The sequence below is a fragment of the Bubalus bubalis genome, chromosome 5 (assembly GCF_019923935.1).
Source record: "Bubalus bubalis isolate 160015118507 breed Murrah chromosome 5, NDDB_SH_1, whole genome shotgun sequence".
Taxonomy (NCBI): Eukaryota; Metazoa; Chordata; class Mammalia; order Artiodactyla; family Bovidae; genus Bubalus; species Bubalus bubalis.
In genome coordinates this window covers 88042487-88069070 of record NC_059161.1, presented here as the reverse complement: position 1 = coordinate 88069070, position 26584 = coordinate 88042487, and the positions used below count along the sequence as shown (strand labels likewise).

Below are 26584 nucleotides of genomic sequence, written 5' to 3'. Positions count from 1 at the left end.
TATTTTTCACTTGGTAATTATTTACTAGTACTATCTGGATGCTCTCAGCATAACCAAGCAGTGAATCTTCTAGACAGGTATAAAAACAAGAGGATTTTCTAATAACCAACTAGCTGTGTGACCTCAAACTAGTCACTTCATCATTCAGAGTCTCAGTTACCTCATTGGTAAAACAAGGAACTGAATTACACACCTAAATTAAGTTCATTATTGCCTCTGGCCAACCCCCTTTGATCAGCCTCCCCCATATGAAGACATCCAGTTATCTGCTTCCTACTCCTCCTGTTCTCCCTGTGCAGAAACACCATCCACACCACCACCAGAGTGGTCCCTTAAGTCATCTGCCAGCTCCTTTCTCATCCCCACACACAAAGGGTCTCCCACATCCCACCAACACTTCTAGTTCAAAAGGGGCTCTTGACTTTGCCCCTCTGCTCCATCAGCAGTCTCTCTACTCCAGTTCAAGCCCTCATCTGGACCGCTGAAAGCTCTTGAGGTTCTTGGCATCTCAGTTTTTATCACCTCCATTTCCCCTTACAATAAATATAAATATAACTAACACAGGTCTTCAGACAGTTGCTGTTCTGGCAGCACAAGAAATCACCTAATGGGTATAGATAAAGGAAATGAAATCACTACCTTGAACAGGCACTCTCATGTCCGTTGACAGAGCAATGGACAAAGAAAATGTGGTTGGTCATCCCTCAGTACACGCAGACCATTGGTTCCAGGACCCACTAAACATATGAAAATCCGTGGGTGCTCAGGTCCCTTATGAAATGCACTCTGTCCTTTATAATCTGTGGATGTGGAATTTGCAGATACAGAGGACCAACTATATACATATACAACAGAATATTAGTTGTAAAAAAGAAGGAAATCCTGTCTTTTGCAATAACATTAGTATTATGTTAGAGAAATAAGTCAGAGGAAGAAAAATACCATTTGATCTCACTTATATGAAGAAACTAAAAACTCCATAACAGCCAAAAATTCATAAAAACAAAGAGCAAAATGGTGGCTGTCGGGCTAGGGGATGGGAGAACTGGGGAGATGTTGGTTAAAGGTATGAATTTCCAGTTATAAGATGAATAAATTCTGGAGATCTCAGATACAGCACAGTGACTATAGTCAACAATACTATATTACATAATGGAAAGTTGCTAAAAGAGTAAGTCTCAAATGTTCTCAGCAAACACAAGAAGGGCATTAGGTGAGGTGTGTGTTCCGTCGTTTCAGTCATGTCCGACTCTTTGCGACCTATGGACTGTAGCCTGACCGGCTCCTCCATCCATGGGATTCTCTAGGCAAGGATACTGGAGTGGGTTGCCGTGCTCTCCTCCGGGGATCTTCCTGAACCAGGAATCAAACTCCAGCATCTCCTGCATTGCAGGCAGATTCTTCACCCACTGAGCCACCTGGGAGTCCCTATGTGAGGTGATGGAGATGTTATTCACCTCACTGTGGGAATGATTTCACAGTATACACATATATGAAATCACCATGTTGTATACCTTAAACTTACACAAACTGAGTAACCTTATATCTCAATAGAGGCTTCCTTGGTGGCTCAGACGGTAAAGAAACTGCCTGCAGCGCAAGGGACTTGATTCGATCCCCAGGTAGGGAAGATCCCCTGGAAAAGGCGATAACTACCCACTCAGGTATTCTTGTCTGGAAAATTCCATGGACAGAGGAGCCTGGAGGGTTACAGTCCATAGGGTCACAAAGAGTTGGACACAACTGAGCGACTAACACATATCTCAGTAGGGCTGGGGGGACAAAAGAAATCACCCAAAGTATTTACAGAACACCCGTCCCCAGGGCATCCTCCTCAGAGATTCTTATTGTACTGCTTTTGTGTGGGGCCTAGAAAACTCTTTTTTTGTTGTTTTTTTTTAAGCCCTCTCTAGCTGAAGTTTTAAAACTTCTATTTCTATTAGAATCACTTTCAAAATACAAATATTACCATTAATCTCTGCCATTGTAGCCCTTCAGTGATTCTTCCACGCTTTAAAAAAAAGACACTCGAATGAAACTACACATTGGAAGACTGTCTCCAACTACCCTTCCAAGCTCTTCTCCCGTCCCTCCCTTCCGAGTGCTCCATAGCCAAGCCACACAGGGTGACCTGTCCTTCCCAGAACACATCCTTCACTACTCTCTGGCTTTCCTGGCCTTTTTTTTCTTGCAGCTCTGTTCCCAAAGTCTGAATTCCTTCCACATGTCCCCTCTCACCTTTAATTACATCCTGTGTATCCTATCTCTGTGCCCTGAAACCTCACAGAACCTGCCAGCCGGAACCCTGACTCCCTTTTTCACGACTCCACAGCATTTTCTTTATCCTGTTCCATTCACACTTACCATGCTGCATCTTCATGCTTCTGTCTCCAACTTGGCATTGCAAAAACCTGGAGAGCAGGCTGGTCACATTTTACACCGTAAATCTGAAGTTTATTCCTTTACTGTTTGGATATAGTAAGAGCTCCAAGTATTGTGGTAAAAATAAACTGAAATTAAAATTCTTCCTTCCTCTAAAATACAGCATTATCTTGTTTTCATGAGCCAGTGCCACCTACTAATACACTTACTCTATATTCTCCTCTTGTTTTCAGTAAAGAATCAATAGATGTTCATTGATGGAGAAAATTAACATTATTACAACAGGGTTATGTGCACATCCTTGCAGTGAATTTCAGACTGGAATGTTGTGCTTTCACAGTAATTCTCATCTTAAGAAATAATCCCTTGGAATCAATTTATTCCAAATATAAATTGTGGGGGTCATGGCAAAATCAGTAGGGTTAAAAGTATACCATACCAAGGTACGCTCTTTATTTCTAGAGAGAAATGGTATGAAAAGCAGGTAGATAAAACCAAAAGTAACCATGAACTTTGAACAAGGATCCGGAGAAAGGAAAAAAAAAATATCCAGTTGCTACGAAGAGTAAATGGCCACTGAATTTCCTGTGATATAAGCAGGTTTTGAAGGCTCAGGGAAACCCCCTGACAAGGATCAGAGTCAGGCTATTGATGGAGAGCACAGTTCTCATCATTTTTCTAGAGCCCATTTGACCCTCTGGCAGCGGTTCTGGAACTTTTTCATCATCTCTCCTCACTTCTTTGCTCCACCAAACCAGTGACAGAAAAGTGGCAATCAATTACCATTTTCCCAAGTCACTTAGGCTTCTATTCTAGAATTAACCTTGGGTAATTATCCCCTACAAAACTGCCAACCTCTTTCCCCTGGCCAGAGCCAAGTTTCTGCAACTCCATGACAAACACTGACCTGGGCGCCTAGTAGGTAGTCAATAAGATCTCCTTGCTGAGTGAATAGATGACCCCTGACTCTTCACTCCCTCCCGGTGATTACTTTCAGGCTTACCAAGTCTTTAAGAATCATTGTCTGTCATGTCCCTGGCAAATATCACTTTCTTTCCACTCCCACTGAAATCACTTTATTTAAGTTATGTCCTACCACTTTACTTCTTTCATCCATCTAACAAAAAATTCTGAGTGCCAGTGAATTTCCAGGCACTAGAAACACACAATGAAAAAAAATCAGCAACTAAGGGGAAAAAAAAAAACATTAAAAATTGTTGCCTTCCTGGCAGGTGGCTTCTTTACCACTGAGCCACCAGGGAAGCCCTCATGAAGTTTACATTCTAGTAAAAAGAGATCCACAGTAAACAAAAACAGTAAGATACATATAATATTACATTATCTGGTGAAAAGTGCTATGGAGAAAAGCAGGGACTTCCTGGTAGTCCAGTGGTTAAGAATTCACCTTGCAATGCAGAGGACATACATGGGTTCCATCCCTGGTCAGGGAACTAAGATCCCACATGCCGCAGGTCACCTAAGCCCACGTGCCACAACTACTGAGCCTTCACTCTGTAACTAAGACCCAATGCAGCCAAATAAATATTAAATAAATGAATAAAGCAGCAAAGGAGAAATGAGTATGCTAGTGAAAGTTGCTCAGTTGTGTCTGACTCTTTGCAACCCTGTAGACTATACAGTCCACGGAATTCTCCAGGCCAGAATACTGGAGTGAGTAGCCTTTCCCTTCTCCAGGGGATCTTCCCAATCCAGGGATCTAACCCAGGTCTCCCACATTTCGGGCAGATTCTTTACCAGCTGAGCCACAAGAGGCCAGGGTAAAGTAAAGCAAGATGGATAAGGAAGGCTCAGTGAGAAGGTATCATTTGAGTAAAGATCAAAAAGAAGTAAGGGAGCAAGCCATTAGGATATTTAGGAGAAGAGTGCCTCAGACAGGAGGAGTGGCAAGTACAAAGATGCTGAGGCTCAGAAGTGTTTGCCACGCGTGTGGAAAACATGGGAACACTGTTGGCTGGAGAGAGCTGAGCAAGGAGAAGAAGAATGTGCGATGAGGCAGGCGGATCACAGGATCCAGACTGTTGACAGTTTCAGGCCATTATCCTGAGGCTACCTGCTATTCTGGATGAAAGTGGAAAGTATGAAAGACTGTGCACAGATGAGAAACAAGAACCGATAGAAGTAAATGGATCCCTATGGATGCTGCATTGAGGCATGACATACGGGAATTAAGGTTGGAAGCGGGGAAACCACAGTCCAGGCAAGAGATATTGATGCTGACCAAAGGGACAGTGGTGAAGATGGTCTAGACTGGCCATTTTCCAGATATATTTGGAGATAGAGAAGATAGGTGAACTATAACTTATGAGATGATCCAGACGTGACTACCAAGCTTTTGACCTGAATTACTGAAAGCATGGAGCTGCCATTAGCTGCAATGGAGCAGGCTTTGGGAGGCACAGGTTTCATGGAAGTCAACTGGGACTTTCACATGTTAGGTTTGAGATGTCCGTTACGCAGATGTGGTGAGTAGGCAGCTGGATATGTGAGTCTGAGTTCCAGGGCTGAGGTGGTCAGGACTAGAGATTTACTTGTATTTTAATTTCTGTACACCTCCGCCAGATTTACCATCCAAAGCCCTGTTGTCACTCTGTAATTTGTTTAATTAAATCTGCTGCTGCCCAAAACAGGTGCCAAAATGGGAGATTGGGCTGCTCACATGTTATGTGACCCACACAAGATTTAAAGCAATTTGAACAATTTCCCAACAGTTGCAAATTGTAAGATAAATACAAATATGGAATGTCTTGAAAATTCAGAATATGCAGAAATCTGGGGTCAATATTTTATGAATTACTCCGTCGAGTTCATTTGAGCTGATCAGTACCAAGCACTTGCTCTTTTTTATGTTTATTTTTTATCATTATTGAGACTTAAATTTTTGAAAACAGTTTTAGGTTCACAGCAAAATTGAATGAAATGTATAGAGATTTCCCATAAACTCTCTGCCCCGATACATGTATAGCTTCCCTTGTTATCCATATCACCCACCAGAGTGATACACTAACAGTTATAATTGCTGAATCTAAACTGACATATCACAATCCCTCAAAGCCCATGGTTTACCTTAGGGTGAATTTTTAGTGCTGTATATTCTACGGCACTGGACAAATGTTTAAGGACATGTATTCATCATTACAGTATCATCCAGCGTACTTTCATTGCCCTGAACATCCTCTTGCTCCGTTATTTCACCCCTCTTCCTACCCCAACTCTAGCAACCACTATTCTTTTCACTGTCTCCATAGCATTGCCTTTCTCAGAATATGATGGGGTTGGAATCACATACTGTACGGCCTTTTCAAGTTGGCTTCTTTCACTTAGTAATATACATTCCAGTTCCCTCCATGTCTTCTCATGGCTTCATAGCTCACTTCTTTTTAGTGCTGAATCATATTTCATTATCTGGTTTAACCATTCAACTGTGTGTGCGTTCAGTCGAATCTGACTCTTCTGTGACCCTGTGGACTGTAGCCCACCAGGCTTCTCTGTCCATGGGATTTCTCAGGCAAGAATACTGCAGTGAGTTGCCATTTCCTTCTCCAGGGGATCTTCCTGACTCAGGAATCAAACCTGAGTCTCCTGCATTGGCAGGCAGATTCTTGGCAGCTCAGCCACCGGGGGAACCGCAACCATTCACCTATTGAAGGACATCTGTGGCTCCCACCTTCTGGCAGACAGGAATACAGCTGCTATAAACATCTGTGTGTAGCTTTTGTGTGGACATAATTTTTCAACTCCTTTGGGTAAATACCAAGGAGCACAATTGCTGGGTTATATGGTTCGCGTATATTTAGTTTTGTAAGTAACTGCCAAACTGTCTTCCATAGCCAAGCACTCCATGTTAAAGTAAAAAACAAACAAGCAAAGTGGCTAAGATACTATTCCTTTCACATTGTTAGATAACACTGCCTTAAACGTAAATGTGCGTTATCTATATCCATTTTATTCAAATAATTATAACAAACTATTTGGAATTCAATGACATTTATATAATTTTATTTTAAAGTAAATCATTGCTATTGATCCACTTTTTAAAATTTTAAGTCTCTTATACATGCTTACATAGGATCCCATAATTGGTTCTTTGCTTCAAAATACTCTTCAACACATTCAGCCTCATTTCTATACAACTATCCAGCTGTACATGATATTTTGCAGAGAAACAAAATGGGAGCCAGGATTCAGGGGAAGTTTTATCTTCATTTCCTAGGGAAACAGGGAGCAGAAGAGTGAGTGGTCCAGAAGTGAGAACCGATTTTTTCAGAGAAGACCTTAGGAAAGATGAACAAGTGATTGCCAGGTAGAGAAAAGAGTTCATTTACTTTACCCCTTGGGCTCCTGTGGGATTTTTAAGGTTGCACAGCTTGATCTACAAGTCAAAGGCTAATCCTCAGACTGTGGATTGCTGGGTGCAATCCAGCAGTCCATGCCTTGCTGGGCTCACTGAGTTCTGCCTCTTGCTTTCATTCACCATTCCACGGCCTTCCCATCCTCACTGGAACATACACCATCTCTGATCTCTGCCTGACTAAATCCTACCTATTCTTCAAGGTTATACCAAATCCTACCTCCTTGGAGCTTTTTCTGACTACCTAGCCCCAGGCTCAGTTCGTTCCTCCCTGATACCAGACAGCGCTGACAACGCCCACTGGCTCGCCCGTCCAATCAGACCCCGCCCACCACCGCTTTCTACGTGCCGCAAACTGCAGAGCTGTCCCCAGTTCCACTGTAGTCTCCTCAAGCCCGCTGTGGAATTCTTCTAATACTGATCCCTATTGATGCTTTAGAATTGTGGTGCTAAAGAAGACTCTTCTTGAGAGTCCCTTGGACAGCAAGGAGATCAAACCAGTCAATCTTAAAGCAAATCAAGCCTGAATATTCATCGGAAGGACTGAGGCTGAAGTTGAAACTCCCAATACTTTGGCCACCTGATGGGAAGAGCCAACTCACTGGAAAAGACCCTGATACTGGGAAAGATTGAGGGCAGGAGGAGAAGGGGATGATAGAGGATGAGATGGTTGGATGGCATCACTGACTCAATGGACATGAGTTTGAGCAAGCTCTGGGAGATAGTGAAGGACATGCAAGCCTGGCGTGCTGCAGTCCATGGGGTTGCAAAGAGCTGGACATAGTGACTTAACGACAACGATCTCCCCCTCGTACATGTACTCTGAGAAGCTCTTAGTCTGTGCTCACAATGGTCTTGCAAAACAGAATGGAGCTGGTAACACAAGTACTCTTTACACAATAAAGTAACAATGAATAATGATTTCTTATTTAAGAGAGGGATCCCCATCAGGGAGAGGAGCGGACTGAATAAAGCAAGATCTCTAATCCAATTCATTGACTTTCCATGACTACTAAACTCCTGTTCACTCTTAAAATCCACTCTGAAAAAAAATCTGTCCCCAGTTCAGAACTGCCTCACCACAGTTTCTTTAAAGATACTTTTATAAATAACTCACAAGGGACCCTGGACTCTAAGGGTTTCACGCTTAAATAATTCACAGATTCCTTCATAGGTAAAATTCCCAAAATGTGTTCCAACGTGCTCTGGGGGGCCTTAGTGAAGTAACAGGGTTGCAACTGGATAATTTTAAATTACCCAGGCAAGCAGTGGTACTCAAGATCAATCAGACACCTCGGGAACTACTAGCTAGAGGCAGGTCACAATTTTAACATTAGATTGTGCTACATTCCCTTTGATGTGCTCGTATCTCTTTGAAGCTGGCGTTTTTGCAGTTGGTGTGATAAAACGCAGGATCATGTGAAAATCAATAAGAAACAGGAAATGAGGGTGGTGGTGACCACTCTGACTCAGTTTTGAGATGCTGTTCTATGGCCCAAAGCAATACATGTCCCTATCGTAAATAATCATAGCTATTAAAAATGAAATAAAAATCATTTTCACTTATGTCCTCCATTTTCCCAAAGGACTATTAAATTATTAGACTAGAATACTTATGAAGTTGTTGGTGCTAATTACTTAACAAACTATAGTCAATATCTTATAATAAGCTTTAATGGAAAATAATTTCAAAAATAATATATGTGTATATGTATAGCTGAGTCACTTTGCTGTGTGCCTGAAACATTGTAAGTCAACTATACTTCAATAGAATGTATATTACAAAAAATAATAAAAATAAAAAATTGATGAATATATATTAAAAAATCTTTTTAATTAAAAAAAAAAAAAAACAGAGCTTTTAAGTACTTCTGTTGGCCTAAAGACACCATGAAAAAATTATCTGTACTTTGATACTAAAGGTTCTGTGAACTGAGGAGTTTGAGAAACTCTGTTGTAGCTTCTCAAGTCTAGTCTAGAGGATTCTTTCATTAAGTTTAAAATGCACAGACACACACACACCCCCCTTCTACCACCATCAAGACTTAATTTGTATTCCAATACCATCAAGCATCATGGCTACTCTTATCTTTAATTTTCAAACTAGAGTCTATATCCCTTATGCACTGTGGTTTTCCTGTCTAAATATAGTATATTTAGATATTTCTTATTAAGTCAAACCAACCACATGATATAAGCAATGATATATGCAAAGAATTCAGCTCATTCAATTCTTAGCTCTATCCAAAGTAGAAGGGTTAAAAATAATAATAAATATTCCTTTAAAATACATACGATACATTTTCAAAATGCAACTTAATCCTTGATATGTGAAAACTATCACACTGTCATATTATCTATTACCCACAGGCAATAGTAGATGGAGCAGTTAGAAAATAGCTACTGCTTTGTAACCGGGCAAATCTCAGTTCATATCCCAGCACTATCTCCTACCTTCTATGCACCTTTTGAAGAGTTTTGTGTGTTTATCTGTTTTTTAGCCCTTGTAAGCGTAGACCTCTATGATGAGGTTAGTAACAGAACCTATAAGATCAGTTCCTGTTGAGCAGTAAATAAAATGATGCATAAAAAATGTACAGCACCATGCCTAACACCCAATAAAGGGTGGTATTAATAACACATTATATTACAGGGGAAACAGTTCTGTCAACAAGTAATTTAAATCATTTGCTGTCAAACTTCACCCTACAAATTAGGTTGAAATGTGTTTGAATCCCTCACACAGTAGATAATTTCTTGATCTCCAATAGGCTGAGGTGGTATACAAGTAGCAAAGCTGTCCATTGTCCTTCCCGAGAGAGAACATTTACACAAGGCTGATGAGGAAAAAAGATTAAACAATGAATCAGGATAACACAGACTAGAAAACATAATGGTTCAGAGCAAAAAGTAATAATTCCAGTTTCTCCCGGACATTTGAAATGATTGACTACCCTCTTCCTGAACTTGCTTGCCTTTGCATCCCAAACCTGCTTTTGCTTCACTCTCCTCCACGGTACTTTCTCTTTCTCCACATCTTGGCTAAGTCCACAGTCATTTCATTAGATCATGAGACAAATAATTGCAGCAAGCTCTGCTAAATACTGGAAAGGATATCTGGAGAGGTACAGTAGAACTCTAATAAGTTGCTAAAAGGAGACAAGACAGGAGGGAGTGGAGGTGTGTTGATTCAAGGGAGGAAGGAGTTACCACTGGAGCAGAGAATTAGGGAAGTCTTTGTACAGGAGGTCCCTTTCAGGCAGGTCTTAAACATCAGATAGGGTTTGGGTATGTGGAGATAAAGGGAAGGACATGTGAATTAGTAAGAAGAACAGGAGCAGAGGTGTGGAGGCGATAAATACGGAGTGTGAATAAGGAAGAGGAAGTCCAAGGGGCCACATATTGAGCCTGTAATGGAGCACTGGGGAAATTAAACCAGGCATGTCTTTTGAATCTAAACTGTGGATGCCTTTGGTTCACCTCAATGCCATACCAACATTCTCTCTTCTTGATTGCTTTATTGTGAACTCTCAAAGCTGAAAGTGAAAGTGAAGTCACTCAGTTGTGCCTGACTCTTTGTGACCCCATGGACAGTAGCCTACCAGGCTCCTCTGTCCATGGGATTCTCCAGGCAAGAATACTGGAGTGAGTTGCCATTTCCTTCTCCAGGGGATCTTCCCGACTCAGGGATCAAACCCAGATCTCCTACATTGCAAGTAGATGCTTTAGAGCCACCAGGGAAGCTCTCAAAGCTGAGCACCTACTAAATTCATTTATTCCTGTGCCCCAGGACTAAGACAATGCCAAAACACCCGGTGTTTAAAAAGAATTTTTTAATTCCTCACATCTCATCCCTAACAAATCAGAGAAGCCAGCATTCTTCTTCCAGTTCTACCTCTGACTAGCTCTCTGAGCCTGAGAAATCAATAGAAACCCCCTTTCAGAGCACAGCTTCCTCAACTGTAAAATGCAGGATTTATTTTGATGACCTACAGGTTTTAACTCTGTGAAAATTACCTTTATTACCTCATTTAATCTATCCAAAAATCATAAAAGGAAAATACAGCTTTGTCATTTGACCTCCAAATGAATGACGTTTCACTTTGAATTAGGAAGATTTTGTTAAATGAAGAAGCACAGTTCTTAAGAATGCTCTTTAAGGTCACTCCCTAGTTTTTATGGTGAAAAATAAAATGGAATGCCACCTTAAGAAAAATGATTGCTGTATTTATCAATTCTAAAAGGCATGCCTTTTTCTGTTAGTGTTCAGAAAATTACAAAGTCTTTGAAGCGTGAAAAACTTTTGTTTGTAAACAAAAAGTTTCTTTTGTTTATTGAAGAAATTTTTAGAGCAATGATGAAATAGTTGACTGAAGCTTTTTATTGAATAAAACTCACTAAACACTGACTAGAACCAAGTTCTAGGGTTATAATTGGGAAGAAAAAGCATCTCAATGCAGTGGTAGAGGACTCTAATCTGGGGTAAGCATGGGATATTATGAGAGCAGATAAACAGTATCTTCCTCGGCCACCTGGGCTCAAAAGAGACTTCCTGAAGGAAGTGAGATGGGTGATGACCAAGGGCCTATAGGAGCTATTTAAGAAAAGAAAGGGGAAAGTGTAGTTAGCCAGAGACAACTGTACGAGCCACAGTATAAAGGGGATGGTAGTTGAACTGAAGCCACAGTAAGATATCCAGAATGGTCAAGAATCACAGGTACAGGAGATGGGACTAGGATGGCTAACAATGACCAGATCAAGAAAGGCCTTGAACTTCATGCTAAAATGCTTAGTCTCTCACTCTGAAAGTGATGAGGATCCACTGAAGGCTGCCACACTGGAGAACACCTAACTGGAGACAGACACTGCCTTAAGAAGCTTCACCTCTGCGGATTGCAAGCTGATGGGCGGGAAAGCTTGAGGAAGGGATGAGCTTTAGTGCAATGCCGCAGTAGTTCAGACGAGTTGTGAGGAAGACATGGCTACTGAAAGGAGGGATAAGAGAAAGCTATTTTCTAAGATAGAAATGATAGGACAGGACTAATACCTGAGAATAGAAAACTAAAGGGAGTGGGGAATGGTGAAGTTTAAACCCTGACATATTTTCAGAGAGTTAATTTAAGACCAAATAACTTCTCAAGCAAGCTCTCAAACAACTGGAAAAAGTTAGTGGAACTCAATAATTTGGAATCCCAGGCTAGAGTCTCAGACTTGACCTTGTCAAGTTGAGGGAGACTACTCTAATACACCCCCTAGAAGATGAGGCTCTTCCCTTCACAGAATAAACCTATTTCCACCCAAGGAGCAGCAGGGCCACCATATCCATCTGGGAAGGTCCATTCCAGAAGCAAAGAGAATACAATGTTAAAAAGATTCCCAATGGGTTGAAAGCTTTGCAGGGTTTTCCAAAGTTAATTCTCAGAAGAGGGAGCAATCAGGTCTAAACATTCCACAAGACAACTCTCCTCAAAATGTTTCAGTTGAGCAATGACCGTAGTATCAACCCACTGGCCATTTAACACCAAACCCACTTTTACTGAGCAACTATAGCGTACCAGGCACCACGTACTACTTACCCTTGGCCCAGTCTCCTCACTTATAAAACTGGAAATAAAATGACCTATTTGCCAGAATCATGGTGCTGTTTAAACTGCAAAGATTTACTCTGATACATTGATAAATGTACAGAACGACCCCTCTTAACCACTGGCAGAGCAAATGCATCCTTTCATAATTTGTCTGCTGCTGCTGCCTCTCTCCACCTCCTCCTAGCCACAGCCCTCTCCTCCACACCATGGCGATGGCAGGGCCCATGATTTGACTTTCTTTAGCACCTGACATTTCTCCTTCAGAGGTTTATCAAAACAGTCAGTAATCATCTCCATGATTATATTTAAATAACGTTATGTCCCCTGTGGAATATCAGATTCCATACCAATGCCTATTTCATCCCCTCCTAAAAACCCTGTGCTTATCAAATGAATGAACACATTTTCCCAGGCAGGATCTTACACTTCTCAAATTCTCATATTGTAAAATGACTTTTTAAGTTAAACACATTAAAAAAATCTTAAGTATCATTTTGACCCTCAATGAGAGTAACTGTGTTCTGACAAGTCCACAGTGAGACAGATCCCGGGTTTCCTTTGGACCAGGTCAGGCCTCAAGGACTCCACGTACTTCTGAACATCTTGGACCCCACGAACTGCTCCCTCAACAGCTCTAAAATTTAGAATCTGTCCTCTTTCTAGTCATCATCTGTCCAATCATCTCATCCCAAGGACTTTCATTCCTTTCACCATGATGTTTATAATCTGTAGGCAATGAAGAACCACCAAAGCGATATTCTGGGAATATAAACGTGACCTTAGTCCACATAAGAACTGGAGGAGGAGGAGACTAGAACTAGCCAGGGAGTTAGGACAGCAAGACAGGGGATAACAGAGCTGCCCCTGCTTTAGGGCAGTTGCCGGAGAGGCACAATCACTATCTGACCTGGAGACGGAGAGCATGCGAAGCTCAGAAGAGACGGAGAAAAGACGGCAGAGGTTTCAGGGCTTCGTAACTGGGTAAAAAGCAGTATAGTTCACTACACTATGAAGATCGGTATGTGGAGAGATATGTCTGGTTAAGATTTACAAAGACATCATTTACTACTTTCATTAAGAGCGGTAACGTCTATGTTCCTTGTTGCTGTGTTGTATTTTTGTTTTCTTTTGTACTTTCCACATTTGCTACATTGAGCATATATTACTCTATTACTAGAGAAAACAAGCAGTCTTGCTTTTTTATGCAACTTGGCTATGACATATTGATCTTGCAATATATCTGAGATATCATAAAGGCAATGTCCAGTAGGAAGATGGAATTGTAGGTCTGAACCTCATGAGAAGGCAAGGTTATAAGCACAGTTTGGGAGTCAACGGTACAGAGTTTAAAGCCACAGGAATGCATGAGCTCCTCAGGAGGAGACAGAATTAAAAAGGGCCAGAGGATGAACTTTTGTCTCAAGGTGTGTGGCCTGGAAGTCCCTCCCGGGGAGTCACTGGTGCTAGGAAAGAGCTCAGGAAATCACCCTAGCCAGAGGCTTTGTTTAGTCTGATCAGGCTTAATCTCAGAGAATGGAAGGATGTGGTGTGGACAGGACCCCTTCTGTATCACCAGAGAATTTCGGAGTCACGTTTACCAACACAATTTACTCACCATTACAGTGTATTTGCTTTCACGCTATCATGCCCACTAAACCATGAACTTATTAAGGTCTTGTTCAAGTCTTTATTCTTGTTTCCCCAAGCAGTACAGTGCCTAACAGATACGTGTGTGTGTGTGTGTGTGTGTGTGTGTGTGTGTTAGTCACTCAGTCGTGTCTGACTCTTTGTGACCCCACGGAGTGTAGCCCGCCAGGCTCCTCTGTCCATGGAATTCTCCAGGCAAGAATACTGGAGCTGGTTGCCATTCCCATCTCCAGGGGATCTTCCTGACCCAGGGATGGAACCCAGGTCTCCTGCATTGCAGGCAGATTCTTCACTGTCTGAGCCACCAGGGAAGCAGCAGGCATTTAATAGACACATTTGCTGAAAAAATCAAACACACACATAGGAGCTGCTCCCCACATTCCCTCCTCTCAAGCATTCCAGCGCTCCTTGGTCAGGCTGCTCTGTGCCCACCTGTCAGAACCAGTCCTCTAAAGCCTGGATTAGAGAACGTATCCCACAGGCCTAATGCCCATGCGTCTGTGATGCCCAGAGAGTCTAACAACCTCCTTGTAAGAAGCCCTGAGGTGCGTTCCCCACCCAGCCTTCACCTCACGTCGAAAGTTCACTGTTCCGTTCAGTGTTCATATTATTTACTTGTAAGCACATAGCATGTTAACCCACATGGTATTTAGAAACTCTGTAATTAGCCAGGCTAGAAACAAGACAATAACTGCCCACTTGAACGTGGCCCAGACTTGCCATGCATTTTTATTTTTTAGCCTGGCACGGCGGTTGCCAAATTTAGCACTCTCTACATTTTCAGATCCATTGCATTAATATTTAAGACACTTCTAAAACGTCCCGGAGAATTTGTCTTTTAGAAATAGATATAAAAGGGCTTCCCTGGTGGCTCAGTGGTAAAGATTCCACTTGCCAATGTAGGGACACGGGTTCAATCCCTGATTCGGGAAGATCCCACATGCCGCAGGACCACTAGGCCCGGGGGCCACAGCTATCGAGCCCATACTCCAGGGCCCAGAAGCCACAACCACTGAGCCTGGCTCCACAATGAGAGAGGCCACCACCACGGTCCATGCCCTGTCAGCAGAGCATAGCCTCTGCTCACCATAACTAGCGAAAGGCCGCACAGCAGCAAAGACCCAGAAAGCTGATAAATAATTAAAAAAAAAAAAAGATATTGAAGAGAAAGTGAAGTCACCCAGTCGTTCCTGACTCTTTGCAACCCCGTAGACTGTAGCCTACCAGGCTCCTCCGTCCATAGGATTTTCCAGGCAAGAATACTAGAGTGGGTTGTCATTTCCTTCTCCACCAGATCTTCCTGACCCAGGGATTGAACCCAGGCCTCCTGCATTGTAGGCAGATGCTTTACCATCTGAGCCACCAGGAAGTCTCAGTTGAAGTCTATTGAAGAGAGGTCAAATCCAAAACCTCAGTTGAATTTTACAATGTGGAAGCACTTCACAGACACTAAAACAACTGAGCACTGTGACCCAGATGACCTTCAGGGCCACTGATGCTCTGGGCTCCTGCCTCTAAATGCGAGTAACTCTAGACCCGGGCTACCTCCTGCTGCCCCTCTGCCACTTGGAGAGTTAATGTCCTCCAGGGCTTCGTCACACAGCTTAGGTGGGGAAAGTCAATACAGATGTGCCCTGCGGGGAAATATTTTTCCTATGTGTTGGATTTTAACTATTTAGGGGAATGTATTACTTAGGCGAGTCTTGCCGTGAAACTTTCACGTGGGAGAGAAGGATTCTGTACATCACCTGCCAACTTTATTTTCTACTGTATTTGTTAAATGTGGGATTGAGTTTTCTGATGACCCACAGATCTGGTCATTTTTCTCAAATATATGCATCAAAGATGGAGTTAAACAGACCTGCTCTTCCTGCTCTCCTCTGCCACATGAGCGCTCTTGTGATCTTGGGTCTCTGATTCTTGATCTAATATAAAATAGGTTTGACACCACCTGCTCTGTCTATACCCTCAGCAACTCTGAGAAGATCAAGCAGGAAAATGTATGTGAAAGAAGTTTGTGATAACAGTTAATAAAAGAAGAGTAATAGCTAACATTCAGAACGCATCAGGCACAGCTTTACGTGAATTAACCCATCTTGTTCTTTTAATTCTAAGATGCAGGGTCTGCCATTGTCCCCAGGTTTTAGACAGGAAACCAAGGCACAGAAATTAAGTAACTTGCACAAGTCACAAAGCTAGTAAGTAAAGTTGGAATAAGCTGTTTCATACTAACTGGGCATGTTAATACTGGAATGGGTTGCCATGCCCTCCTCCAAGAAAACTTCCCAACCCAGGGATCAAACCCAGGTCTTCTGCATTGCAGGTGTATTCTTTACCATCTGCACCACCAAGAAAGCCCATGAATACTGGAGTGGGTAGTCTATCCCTGCTCCGGGGGATCTTCGTGACTCAGGAATTGAACCAGGGTCTCCTGCATTGCAGGCGGATTCTTTATCAGCTGAGCTACCAGAGAAGCAACTGAGCACAGTGAGACCATATTAGAGCTGAAAGAGACTGCAAGAGACAACACCGTGCAGGAGATATCACAGGAAAACAATTGTCATTTTAAAGATGGGGACTGAGATCCAGCACGGTTTCATGATTTGCCCAATGTCAAGTATTACAGTTTTAGAATATCCATAATTTATATTCATTAGACTACATCTGAAGTATTCTATTTCTGAACTGTGGGAAGTAAAGCAAAACTATTAGGAACCTAGGTGCTAGATTCAATGACCAAGTTTTAAGTTCCAGCACTACCACTTAACCAGCTATTTTACTGGGAAATTAAAAATTATGTATGCACAGACACTTGTAAGAATAAATGTCTAAAGATGTTAGCTACTATTACTATGACTGTCCCAATTCCGGTACCTGGTTCCCAAAGCACAGCAAGATTTGTAGACAAAATTGTGCTTTTCTCTTTGAAAGTGCTAATGGAGTCATCAAAGTAATCAATAGAATACTTCAAATGTATTCTAATAAATATAGTATTAATTATGGATTATGAATTATGGATATTCTAAAGCTGTAATACTTGACATCGGGCAAATCGTGAAACTTTGCTGGATCTCCGTTGCCCATCTTTCAAGTGGCAATTGTTTTCTTTCCCTGTGATATCACATGTTCATACGATGGTACCTCTTGCAGTCTCTGTCTGCTCTAATGTGGTCTCTCTGTGCCCAGTTAGTACTGAGAAGCTTATTCCAACTTTGCTTACTAGCTTTGTGACTTGTGCAAGTTATTATGGTAATAGTCAAAGCATCAGGATTCAGAGAGGAGTAGTAAAGAAGCATCTCAAGTGTGAAATTTTTCTTTTTTTGATTACCCTATAACTAAGAATCAAATTTTCAGAAATAAGATTTTCTTTCTTTTTATTTTTTGAAACTAGTGTTTTTGTAACTGGGTGGAAACTCTGACTCTGAGTGTTTTTTTTTTAATTTGTATTTATTTATTTGTTTATGACTGTGCTCTGTCTTTGTTTCCGCTCAGGCTTCTCTGTAGATTTAGTGAGCGGGGGCTCCTCTCTAGTTGTGGTGTGAGGGCTTCTCACTATGGTGCCTTCTCTTGTTGCAGAGCCTGGGCTCCAGGGCATGTGGGCTTCAGTATCTGGAGCATGAGGGCTCAGCAGCTGTGTCTCTGGGCTCCAGAGCACAGGCTCAATAGTCGAGCTCTCAGGCTTGAGCCCCACAGCATGTGGGATCTTCTCAGATCAGGGATCGAATCCATGTCTCGGGAGGATTGCAGGCTGATTCTTTACCATTGAGCCATCAGGTTAGCCCAGAAATAGATTTCTGTTCCATTTCTTTTCACTCTCTGCACTGTGGTACCATCCAAAAACATATTAGCAATAAGGGAAAGAAGGCAAGGATAATCTATCTACTAAATAAGCAGTGCCCTTAAAGAGGAATTGTGTATAACGCCAGTGGGTCATCTGTACACCAGGCCCTCACAGGGTTATGGTATAAAAAGCATGCCTTGATTCCACATCAAACAGACCTGAGTCAAATTCAGTTCTTCCACTTACTAGCTGGGTGGCCTTGGGCAAAATTACTTAATTTCTCTGACTCTATCAAGAGTTTCCAAATCCAAAGCTAACTCAGATGCTCCTCTATGGTGGAATCACTGGGATTCAGAGTCTTCTGTGGTGTTTGTGGGATTCATCTCAGTGATTTCAAGGTCTACTTCACAAGTTCCTGAAAGTACTTTCTGCAATATTTTGCAGAAGCAGACTGGCCAGTCTAAGTGACCACAAGACAAAGATCACGGGAATTAGTTGAACAAATAGGACCCAACTTGGCCCTGAACCAAATGGATATTAAAAGTCTAATTGAGCAAAAGATTCCCTTGATAGCAGATGGATGTGATATCCTCTCAGGACAAGGCAAGTTTCCTCTACTTCATCAACACCCCTAGCAAGCTCAAAATGAGTGTCACTACCCGTGCCTGTAAGACACACACCAAAAGTGAGCAGCGAGCAGACAGGAAGCATTCCCCAAGGTTGGACCGATAGGCAGATCTAAAGACGCTCTAAGATACACTTAGCTGATGGGGTCTGACTGGGGTCTGACTGGGCCACTGAGGCTGGGTTCCATATGCACTTACTCTTCACAGGACTAGCTATGGAGCTTGAAACATGTCCATTCTACACTCCAATCATCCTTCCCCACAATGGCCCAGCTCCCCCCACCAACAAACTTTGCCTGCTGCCCAACTTCTAAGCCGGCTTCCTGGGTAGCTCAGTTGGTTAAAGAGTCTGCCTGCAATGTAGGGGGTCCCAGTTTGATCCTTGGGTCAGGAAGTTCCCATGCAGAAAGAAATGGCTAGGTACTCCAGTATTCTTGCCTGGGAAATCCCATGGACAGATAAGCCTGGTGGGCTACAGTCCATGGCATTGCAAAGAGTCAGACACAACTGAGTGCCTAAACCACCACCACCAAGAACTTCAAACCCAGCCCACAGCGCTCTTTGGGCTGGAGGCTGAAATGACAGGTTAGCATTGAACATCAAAGCTCTGGGAAAAATAAACTTCCCTACAGAGATGGTGCACACCACCATAGCTATAGAACTGACTTTCTGAGGTTCCTTGGATTTCTTATATACACAGACTTCTGTGACTATAGCCTCCACGGCAACTTCAGAACTGGAGGAGGTATTTCTAAGCTTGGGAATGAAATTGCTCAAGACGGAATGTTGTAATATGGATAGAGCTGGAAAATGGTGCTGGGTGTTTTAGAACAGGTTATATTCGTTCATCAGGAATTATCGTTTAATAAGATCTAATTAGCACACTCATATCATGTCCTTCTTGCCTAGCATTTACACATACTCAAAAAACAAAAAGTAGCTAGTATAGCAACAATTCCTGCAGTTCTCCTAGGGAGTAAGTACTAATGGGTTCAGTTAGCATTTGTCGGTTTTCCTCTCGTTTTCTCCTTTGTTGCGAGAAAGCATTCTATTTACAGATAAGGAACGGAGACTAGGAAGTTAGGAAACTTACTTAAAATTGCCCAAGAAATATGGGGTGAAACAGGGATTCAGATGCAAGCGTTTCGAGTGGAATTTAGGCTCTTCATCTCTATACCCGAGTATTCTTAGGACACTGAGTCTCACAGACATTATGTAACGTGCCTGAGGTCACATCCTCATTTGATTTTCACATAAAAAACTAAATTACAGCTACACCCCTGTTCAAAGAGTAAGCTAATTCTACACCTGGGTCCTAGAGATGTTGATGCAACATCAGAGGTGTTAGACTCTACGAACAGCAGCAGCAAAGTGCCCCTGCTCACAGAGGGTTTTCTACATATACAGCCCGATCAGATAGTGGCCAACGACATCTTCCGGTCTCTGCTAATCCCTGTGCTCCTAGAGCAGTCAACGATGACACTAAAGAATCTGTTCACATGTCAAGAGTTTTATCATAAGACCTGGCAGCTCCTGATTAAAGAGGCACTGGAATCCCCAGAACGAGAAATGCCCTTCGGAAAACTTCCCACATATGTTCTCACTTCAAGCCATAGTACAGTTTCCAGTCAAATGCATCTGCTAAAATGAACCTATTTTCTCAAAGAGAAGTGGCCCGTTTGGGTCCAGCACTTGTAAAGGTTCCTAGTGCCACAGACTATGAAATAGACCCACGTGAAGTGGATTGATTGTTTGAAGGGGTTCACAAGGAATCCCAGGGGACCTGAAAATTTCTTAGCAGGAGAGTCCCCAAGTTGTCACTGTCTGACTGCTTTCCAACTTAACGGGGAAGCGGCTGAGCTGAAGGGGCTCATGGGGAGCAGGATGGTGAGCTCGGGATCCGCAGTGAAGGGTTGGACACGCCGACAGTCTGGGTCCAGGGACACTTTGCACCTCCACCTTAGACTGAAGCCCCAACTCCTGGTACAAACCCTAGGAATCAAATTCTGATTTCAAACATTGTAAGAGGCTCCTCATTTTCCAGACCTCTTAGTGAAACTTTAGGAACAAATCAAGAAATCTGTGGCGAATGTCACAGAAAGGGGCTGCCCCGGTGGCTCACACGGTAAAGAAATCCGCCTGCAACGCAAGAGACCTGGCTTCCATCCCTGTGTTGGGAAGATCCCCTGGAGAAGGGCATGGTCACCCGCCCCTGTATCCTTGCCTGGAGAATTCCATGGACAGAAGAGCCCGGTGGGCTAGAGTCCATGGGGTCGCAAAGAATAGACCCTTAGACAAAAATGACCCTAACAGGAATAAACATACTCGATCTCCTTTTCATAGACGAGAGAGACAGAAGGACAAACAGAAACAGTGAGAGATTTACCCCCAGTGCAGACACAGAAAGGTCCTTGGCTTTCTCAAAGCAGAGAACCTCCAGCTTTCTTGATTGAACGGTAGAAAAGCGGGTGTCGAAAGTTGGAATAAAGGGAGCAGTTAGGAACAGGAATTGGGAAACACCACAAGTCCGGAACTCTCCCGGTTCCCGCTGTGAACTGGTCTAGGGGCTTCCCCTCGCCGGTCCCGGCACCAGGCTAGGAAGGGCGGGCGGGACGCTCCGGGCGGCGTCACCCGAAGGACTGCCGGTGCCCGGAAAGTGAGCTGGGGATCAAGAACCTAGTGCAATTCCGGAGGGTCTCCCTCTGGGTCCCGGGGAGGCCCGCGCTGAGCCCAGAGATCCCAGCGGAGGTTGTGGGAGGCGGAGATAAAGCAGCCGCCGCAAAGCGCCAAGGAACGCACGTGAAGTTGCAGCGCGCTAGGGAGAAACTTTTTTTGTTTCCTTTGAAACCAAGTTTGCAGTACACCCCGGAAAGTCTCTCTTGGCGCAGCGCCCGGGAGGTAGACCCAGGTCTCCTCGGGGCCGCGAGCCGCTGCCCTGGCACAGAAGATGGTCTGCGAGGTGCCCCCGCCCCAGTTCCCGGCCCCGGGGCTCACCAGCGATGTCCCAGAGCTGCAGGCGCACCACGGTCTCCGGGTCCCAGTGGAGCACCTTGAGGGCGAAGTCCACGCCGATGGTGGCCCGGTAGTGCGAGGAGAAGTTCTGGTGCACGTAGCGCTTAATGATGCTGGTCTTGCCCACGCCCAGGTCGCCGATCACCAGTAACTTGTACAGGTGCTCCTTGTGCGGGACCTGCATGGTGGCGGCCCGCCTGCCGCGCGGTGCCTGCTGCGGACCCGGGAAGCGCCGCCGGGGGCCGGGCCGGAGAGACTCGTGGAGCGCTAGTGCGGGCGCGAGGCGGCGGCGGGGCGGGACGGGGGCGAGGGCGGAACTCCTCCCTGGCCGCTGCAGAAACGCCCAGACCCGAGCCCCGCGGGCTGACCCGCCTGCTCACCCCGCCCGCGCGGCTCGGGGGGAGACCTGAGCGATTCCTGGGCCCCGGAGACTGGGGAGGCTCACGCGCAGATGCCCTTTTGCAGACGTTATTCGTTACAGCTCCTGACAGTTTCCGAAGTGCTTTTCTCGCCTGTTATCTTGGCCACAAAGCTGGAGGTGTGGGTTTCAGTTTTCAGGTTTGGCAAGTGAGAGTGAATTGCGGGGAGACAGACGGTAGGTAACCGGTCTGGCTGAACATGGGACTCTTGAGGTCGTGGGCTGCGCCTCTGCCCCGCGGGGTAGAGAGAATTTGGAGGCGAGGCAAACAGTTTCAGGAGGCCCATCAGCTGGGTTTGGGTCCGGCACGCCTGGTTTTCGAGGTGAGTGACCTCACACTAGTCATCTGAGCTGCCCCAGCCTCTTCTTTTTCCGTGATCTGGTACAGCTTGGGAGTGTGAACGCTGAGGGCCTTTCACACCTATTCAACTATTAACGGTCTGAAATGAAGTGAAAGTCGCTTAGTCGTGTCCGACTCTGTGCGACCCCATGGACTGTACAGTCCATGGAATTCTCTAGGCCAGAATACTGGAGTGGGTAGCCCTTCTCTTCTCCAGGGGACCTTCCCAACCAAGGGATCGAACCCAGGTCTCCTGTGTTGCAGGCGGATTCTTTACCAGCTGAGCCACAGGGGAAGCCCAATTAATGGTCTAACAGGAGGATAGTTGGGCTGTAAATGCTGAGGGCATCCATGGCTTAGTTTCCCCCTATCCTCTCCTATAAGCTCTGAGCAGCATTGAAGGACAATTTAGACAACTGGTCAGATTATGTTACATGATAATAAGAGCAAGCATCGATCCAGCACTTGTTATGTTCCAGGTTGTATACACATGTCATCTAATCATCCCAGCAGTCCTAAAAATAGATACGATTATTCTTCCCATTTTACAAATGAGGAAAACAAGACCTAGACATTTTGGGTATGTATACGCAGCCCTATAGGCTAGCTCACATATCCTGAAATGTTCAGGTCAAGTATCAGTGTCTTGTGATACCTTCCAAGAATAGTATCGGCTACAGTGATTACTCTCTTTTTTCTTATCTCATGGCACTTTAAACTAACTAAATAATAAGGAACATATTATAGTATCCTAGCCTCTAATATATATTTCTAATCCAGTAACGAGCCTAGACATTTTAAGTAACGTACGTGGGGGCAAACAGCTTGTGATGAAAAAGCCAAAATCAAACTTAGTCTTCCAGTACTAATTTGAGAAAACATAAATTGGCAGTATGAGTTCCTATAGACATTAAAAAAAATGAATGAAAATATATTTGAACAGATCTATGTGAATAATTTTTTTATGTGAATAAATTTAAAAATTTAAGCAACATGGGCAAATTCCTTGAAAAACACAATTAACAAAATTGACTCCCCTACAACATGGAAAAGCTAAATCATTCACTGTATGTGGATTAGAGATTGGGTCTGCATTTAAAAGTTAATTTAAAACAATAAAGTTTTCACAAGTTAAAATTTTAAAAAAGAAGTAGAAGCTAATGGTGGTGGAAGCAAGGAGGGGGTGGCTGTCTGAGACATCATGTGAGCCAGCTCTGCCTGATCCAACATCACAGGCCCCAGCGTGTTCTCCCAGCCGGGTCTGGCTGAATCATCCTCACCTCATCTCCTTTTCTCACCAAGGGCCTGTTGGAGCATCAGATGTTTAGATTTACTGTGTGTAGCAGGCTGACCAAGATTCAGGACCTGGAGTTTATACACGAGGGGAAGAGGGCTCTTTACACCAGAGAATGCAAAATTGAGGACTGGGTCCTGAGGTTTCAACTTTGCTGCCTCTTCGAGGACAGTGGTTGGTCACGGTGAGCGAGCTGCTGGCTGGGAAGGAAGTCCTGCAGCTTGTTTCCAGGGTCACTCAGTTAGGTCTCATGACAGTTCTTCACAGAGGGAAGAAATGACTCTCAGTTTACAATTTTTAAATCTTTTAGACTAAAGTGGCTTGAAGGGCTTCCCTGATAGGTCAGTTGGTAAAGAATCCACCTGCAATGCAGGAGACCTGGGTTTGATTCCTGGGTTGGGAAGATCCCCTGGAGACGGGAAAGGCTACCCACTGCAGTATTTTGGCCTGGAGAATTCCCTGGACTGTATAGTCCATGGGGGTTGCAAAGAGTCAGACACGACTGAACGACTTTCACTTTTGACTTTCAGAGTGGCTTGACAAGCACCACGGCCTAGCAGTTCACAGGCTAGAATTCTGAAAGACCCTGTGTAAAATGACAGAGTTGGGTTGCGAGATCTCTGCAGAGTACCTCTGACTCTAAAATAGTATTCTGGGTCTTCTGGATGTATTCCGGTAAGTGACAGCCCGGCCTTCTAACCAACCCCACCATGGCACCATTACCTGAGAGGTGGAAAAAGGCTGTGCAAAGGCGTTTTCAAACCAAACCTTATGCTGTAGTTCTCTTCTAGTTTCCTGGCTGTGGCTCTGTAAGCTGCTCAGCTGCTGTATATTTCTCCCCCAAGATAAGCGCTCTCCAAGTACATTTTTTTTGGAGGGCAAACGCGTCTGTGCTCCCTTGCTTTGCTTTGAATTTATTTCCTTTGCTCAGAAGTAGATTGCAAACAGGGACCCAGGTAGGTGGGGACAGAATATAAACTAGAGTCAGGCTAGAGCTTCTTTAGATTGCAAGGGCCTTAGCAAACAGGCAGACCATCCTTGTCTCCCATCCTCCCTCTACCCCCAGATCATGAGGCTTCCTGAGACCCCGTCTGCCTCAGACTGTCCACAAGGGTGCCCAGCTTTATCCTGGCAAGCCGTTCTCCCTCCAGAAAGAAGGGTCTGCTGCTGTGCCACGTGTCGCCTCCTCCCAGCAGCCACCCGGCACCATGAAACCTGCTTTCCGCAGTCAATCTCAGAGCATCTTTGGGGATGTTTTGACCATCTGACTACCCTCAGATTGCTAAACCACAGCACTCCTTCTCCTGAAAAACAGTTAAGCGGGTGACTCAAGTCTCACAAAGGGCTCGGAATTCAAGGATGAATGGTGTCGTACACGGTACAGAGTCAGATTTCTCTAAGACTTCGCTCCCTTGCTGACCAGTGTGGGAACAAATTATTTGCACATATTAAGTGGAAAAACTAATTTAAATGATGGCTTTGCAAACACAAACTTGAAACCCTCATGCTCCCCTCCCAGGCCTGCTATATTAGGCGAGCCCCTATGAAGTTGCTTTATTTGCTTTGAACAATAAGAGAGCCATAGGAGTTATTCACTAGCTTATGTGGTTTTTAATTGCTGCTCTGAAGAAATATGTAAATGACTGTAAGGTAGGGTGCCAAATATTCTGTTGTAGGACAGTAAAGTGATTTTTCTTAGATTAACACAATCTTCAAAGACATGGACTTTATTCCAAAAGGCCTGTTAGAGGAGACCATAAATTTTTATCATCTAAACCGGGACTCTTGAGAGTGAAAGGGGTCACCATTAATAATTATACCAAACCACAGGGACAAGCCAGGGATGCCCTAAAGAAAGTTCATTCCTGAAGCAGAGGATTAGAGTTCTCAAATGAGATATACAGCTGAGAGTGACATTTGAAAAAAATCTCCTAAATCACTATTTTAATAAATAGTTTTGCCAAGTTAAGGCTGCAGCTCATTTCTTTATTGTCTTCAAAGAATTTGCTTTTAATCTACTAGGCTGGTCTGAAACCTGTGTTAACTTGCAATGGGAGTTACGTCCAGTATTGATTCAGGGGTGCAGCAGTTGTCTAGAAATATGCAACACTATTTGGGCTTCCCAGGTGGCGTTAGCAGTAAAGAATCCACCTGCAAAGGAGACACAAGAGACGTGGGTTTGATCTCTGGGTGGGGAAGATTCCGTGGAGAAGGAAATGACAACCCACTCCAATATTTTCTTCCTGGAAAGATCCACGGACAGAGGAATCTTGCGGGCTACAGTCCATGGGGTTATAAAGAGTCAGATACAACTATGCACACACACTAGACATCCAGACTGCAAAGAAAAGGAGCTGACTGTATATTTTACAAAGTCCTAAGTATGCAGGGAAATATCTAATAAAAGAGGGAAAAAAGTATGCTTCAAAGGTAAAAGGATACTCATACTCATTCAACAACTCAAGCAAAAGACAATGAGCCCCTCGTTCATAACAAGTGGGGACCCAGGGACTGGGATGGTCTGACTCAGAGGGTAACTCAAGAAAATTGCTGACACAGCATCAGGGTCAAATCAAGACACATTTTTGTGTAAAACATTGTGACTGAATTTTTGAGGGTCAGGTTGAGGAGTCGGGTCTCATGTATCTACGAGAATATTTAGAACATGAGCCCCAGTCATCAAACTGTGAGCATCCTGGTTGGAGTGTCAGTCGGCACGTACACACGGCCCTCTGCTTCCTTCTCAGACCCCTTCCCTGGCTTCTCCCCTCCTCTGCTGCCCACCACTCCAAAGGGCAATTCTCCACCCTCAGGACCCGGACTTTCCTTGCTTGAGGACACTCCCGTGATAAAATAGCAAAACCGGCTAGAGATTAAACTCAGCCATTAGACTGTCTTCTTTCATTTTACAGCCAAGGTCTACCACTAACCAGGCGTAGAACCTTAGGAAAGTCATCTAACTTCTGTAGGCTTGTCCCCCATGTATAACATGAGGATAGGGTCTTCCCTGGTGATTGAGTGGTTAATAATCTGCCTTCCAAAGCAGGGGACATGGATTCAATCCCTGGTGAGGGAACTAAGATCCCACACACCCAAGGGGCAACTAAGCCCCGGGGCCACAGAGAGA

At 44.0% G+C, this 26584-nt stretch overlaps 1 protein-coding gene across 1 annotated transcript in view; it reads right to left on the bottom strand.

Annotated features, from left to right (window-relative positions):
* The window catches only part of RAB38 (RAB38, member RAS oncogene family), a 66977-nt gene extending 44986 nt beyond the window's left edge, over positions 1-21991 (bottom strand). The window contains exon 1 of the mRNA XM_006042755.4: positions 21388-21991. Coding sequence (XP_006042817.1) covers positions 21388-21589 — 202 coding nt within the window. The 5' untranslated portion in view covers positions 21590-21991. The remainder of the gene's footprint in view (positions 1-21387) is intronic.
* Positions 21992-26584: the final 4593 nt, after the last annotated feature.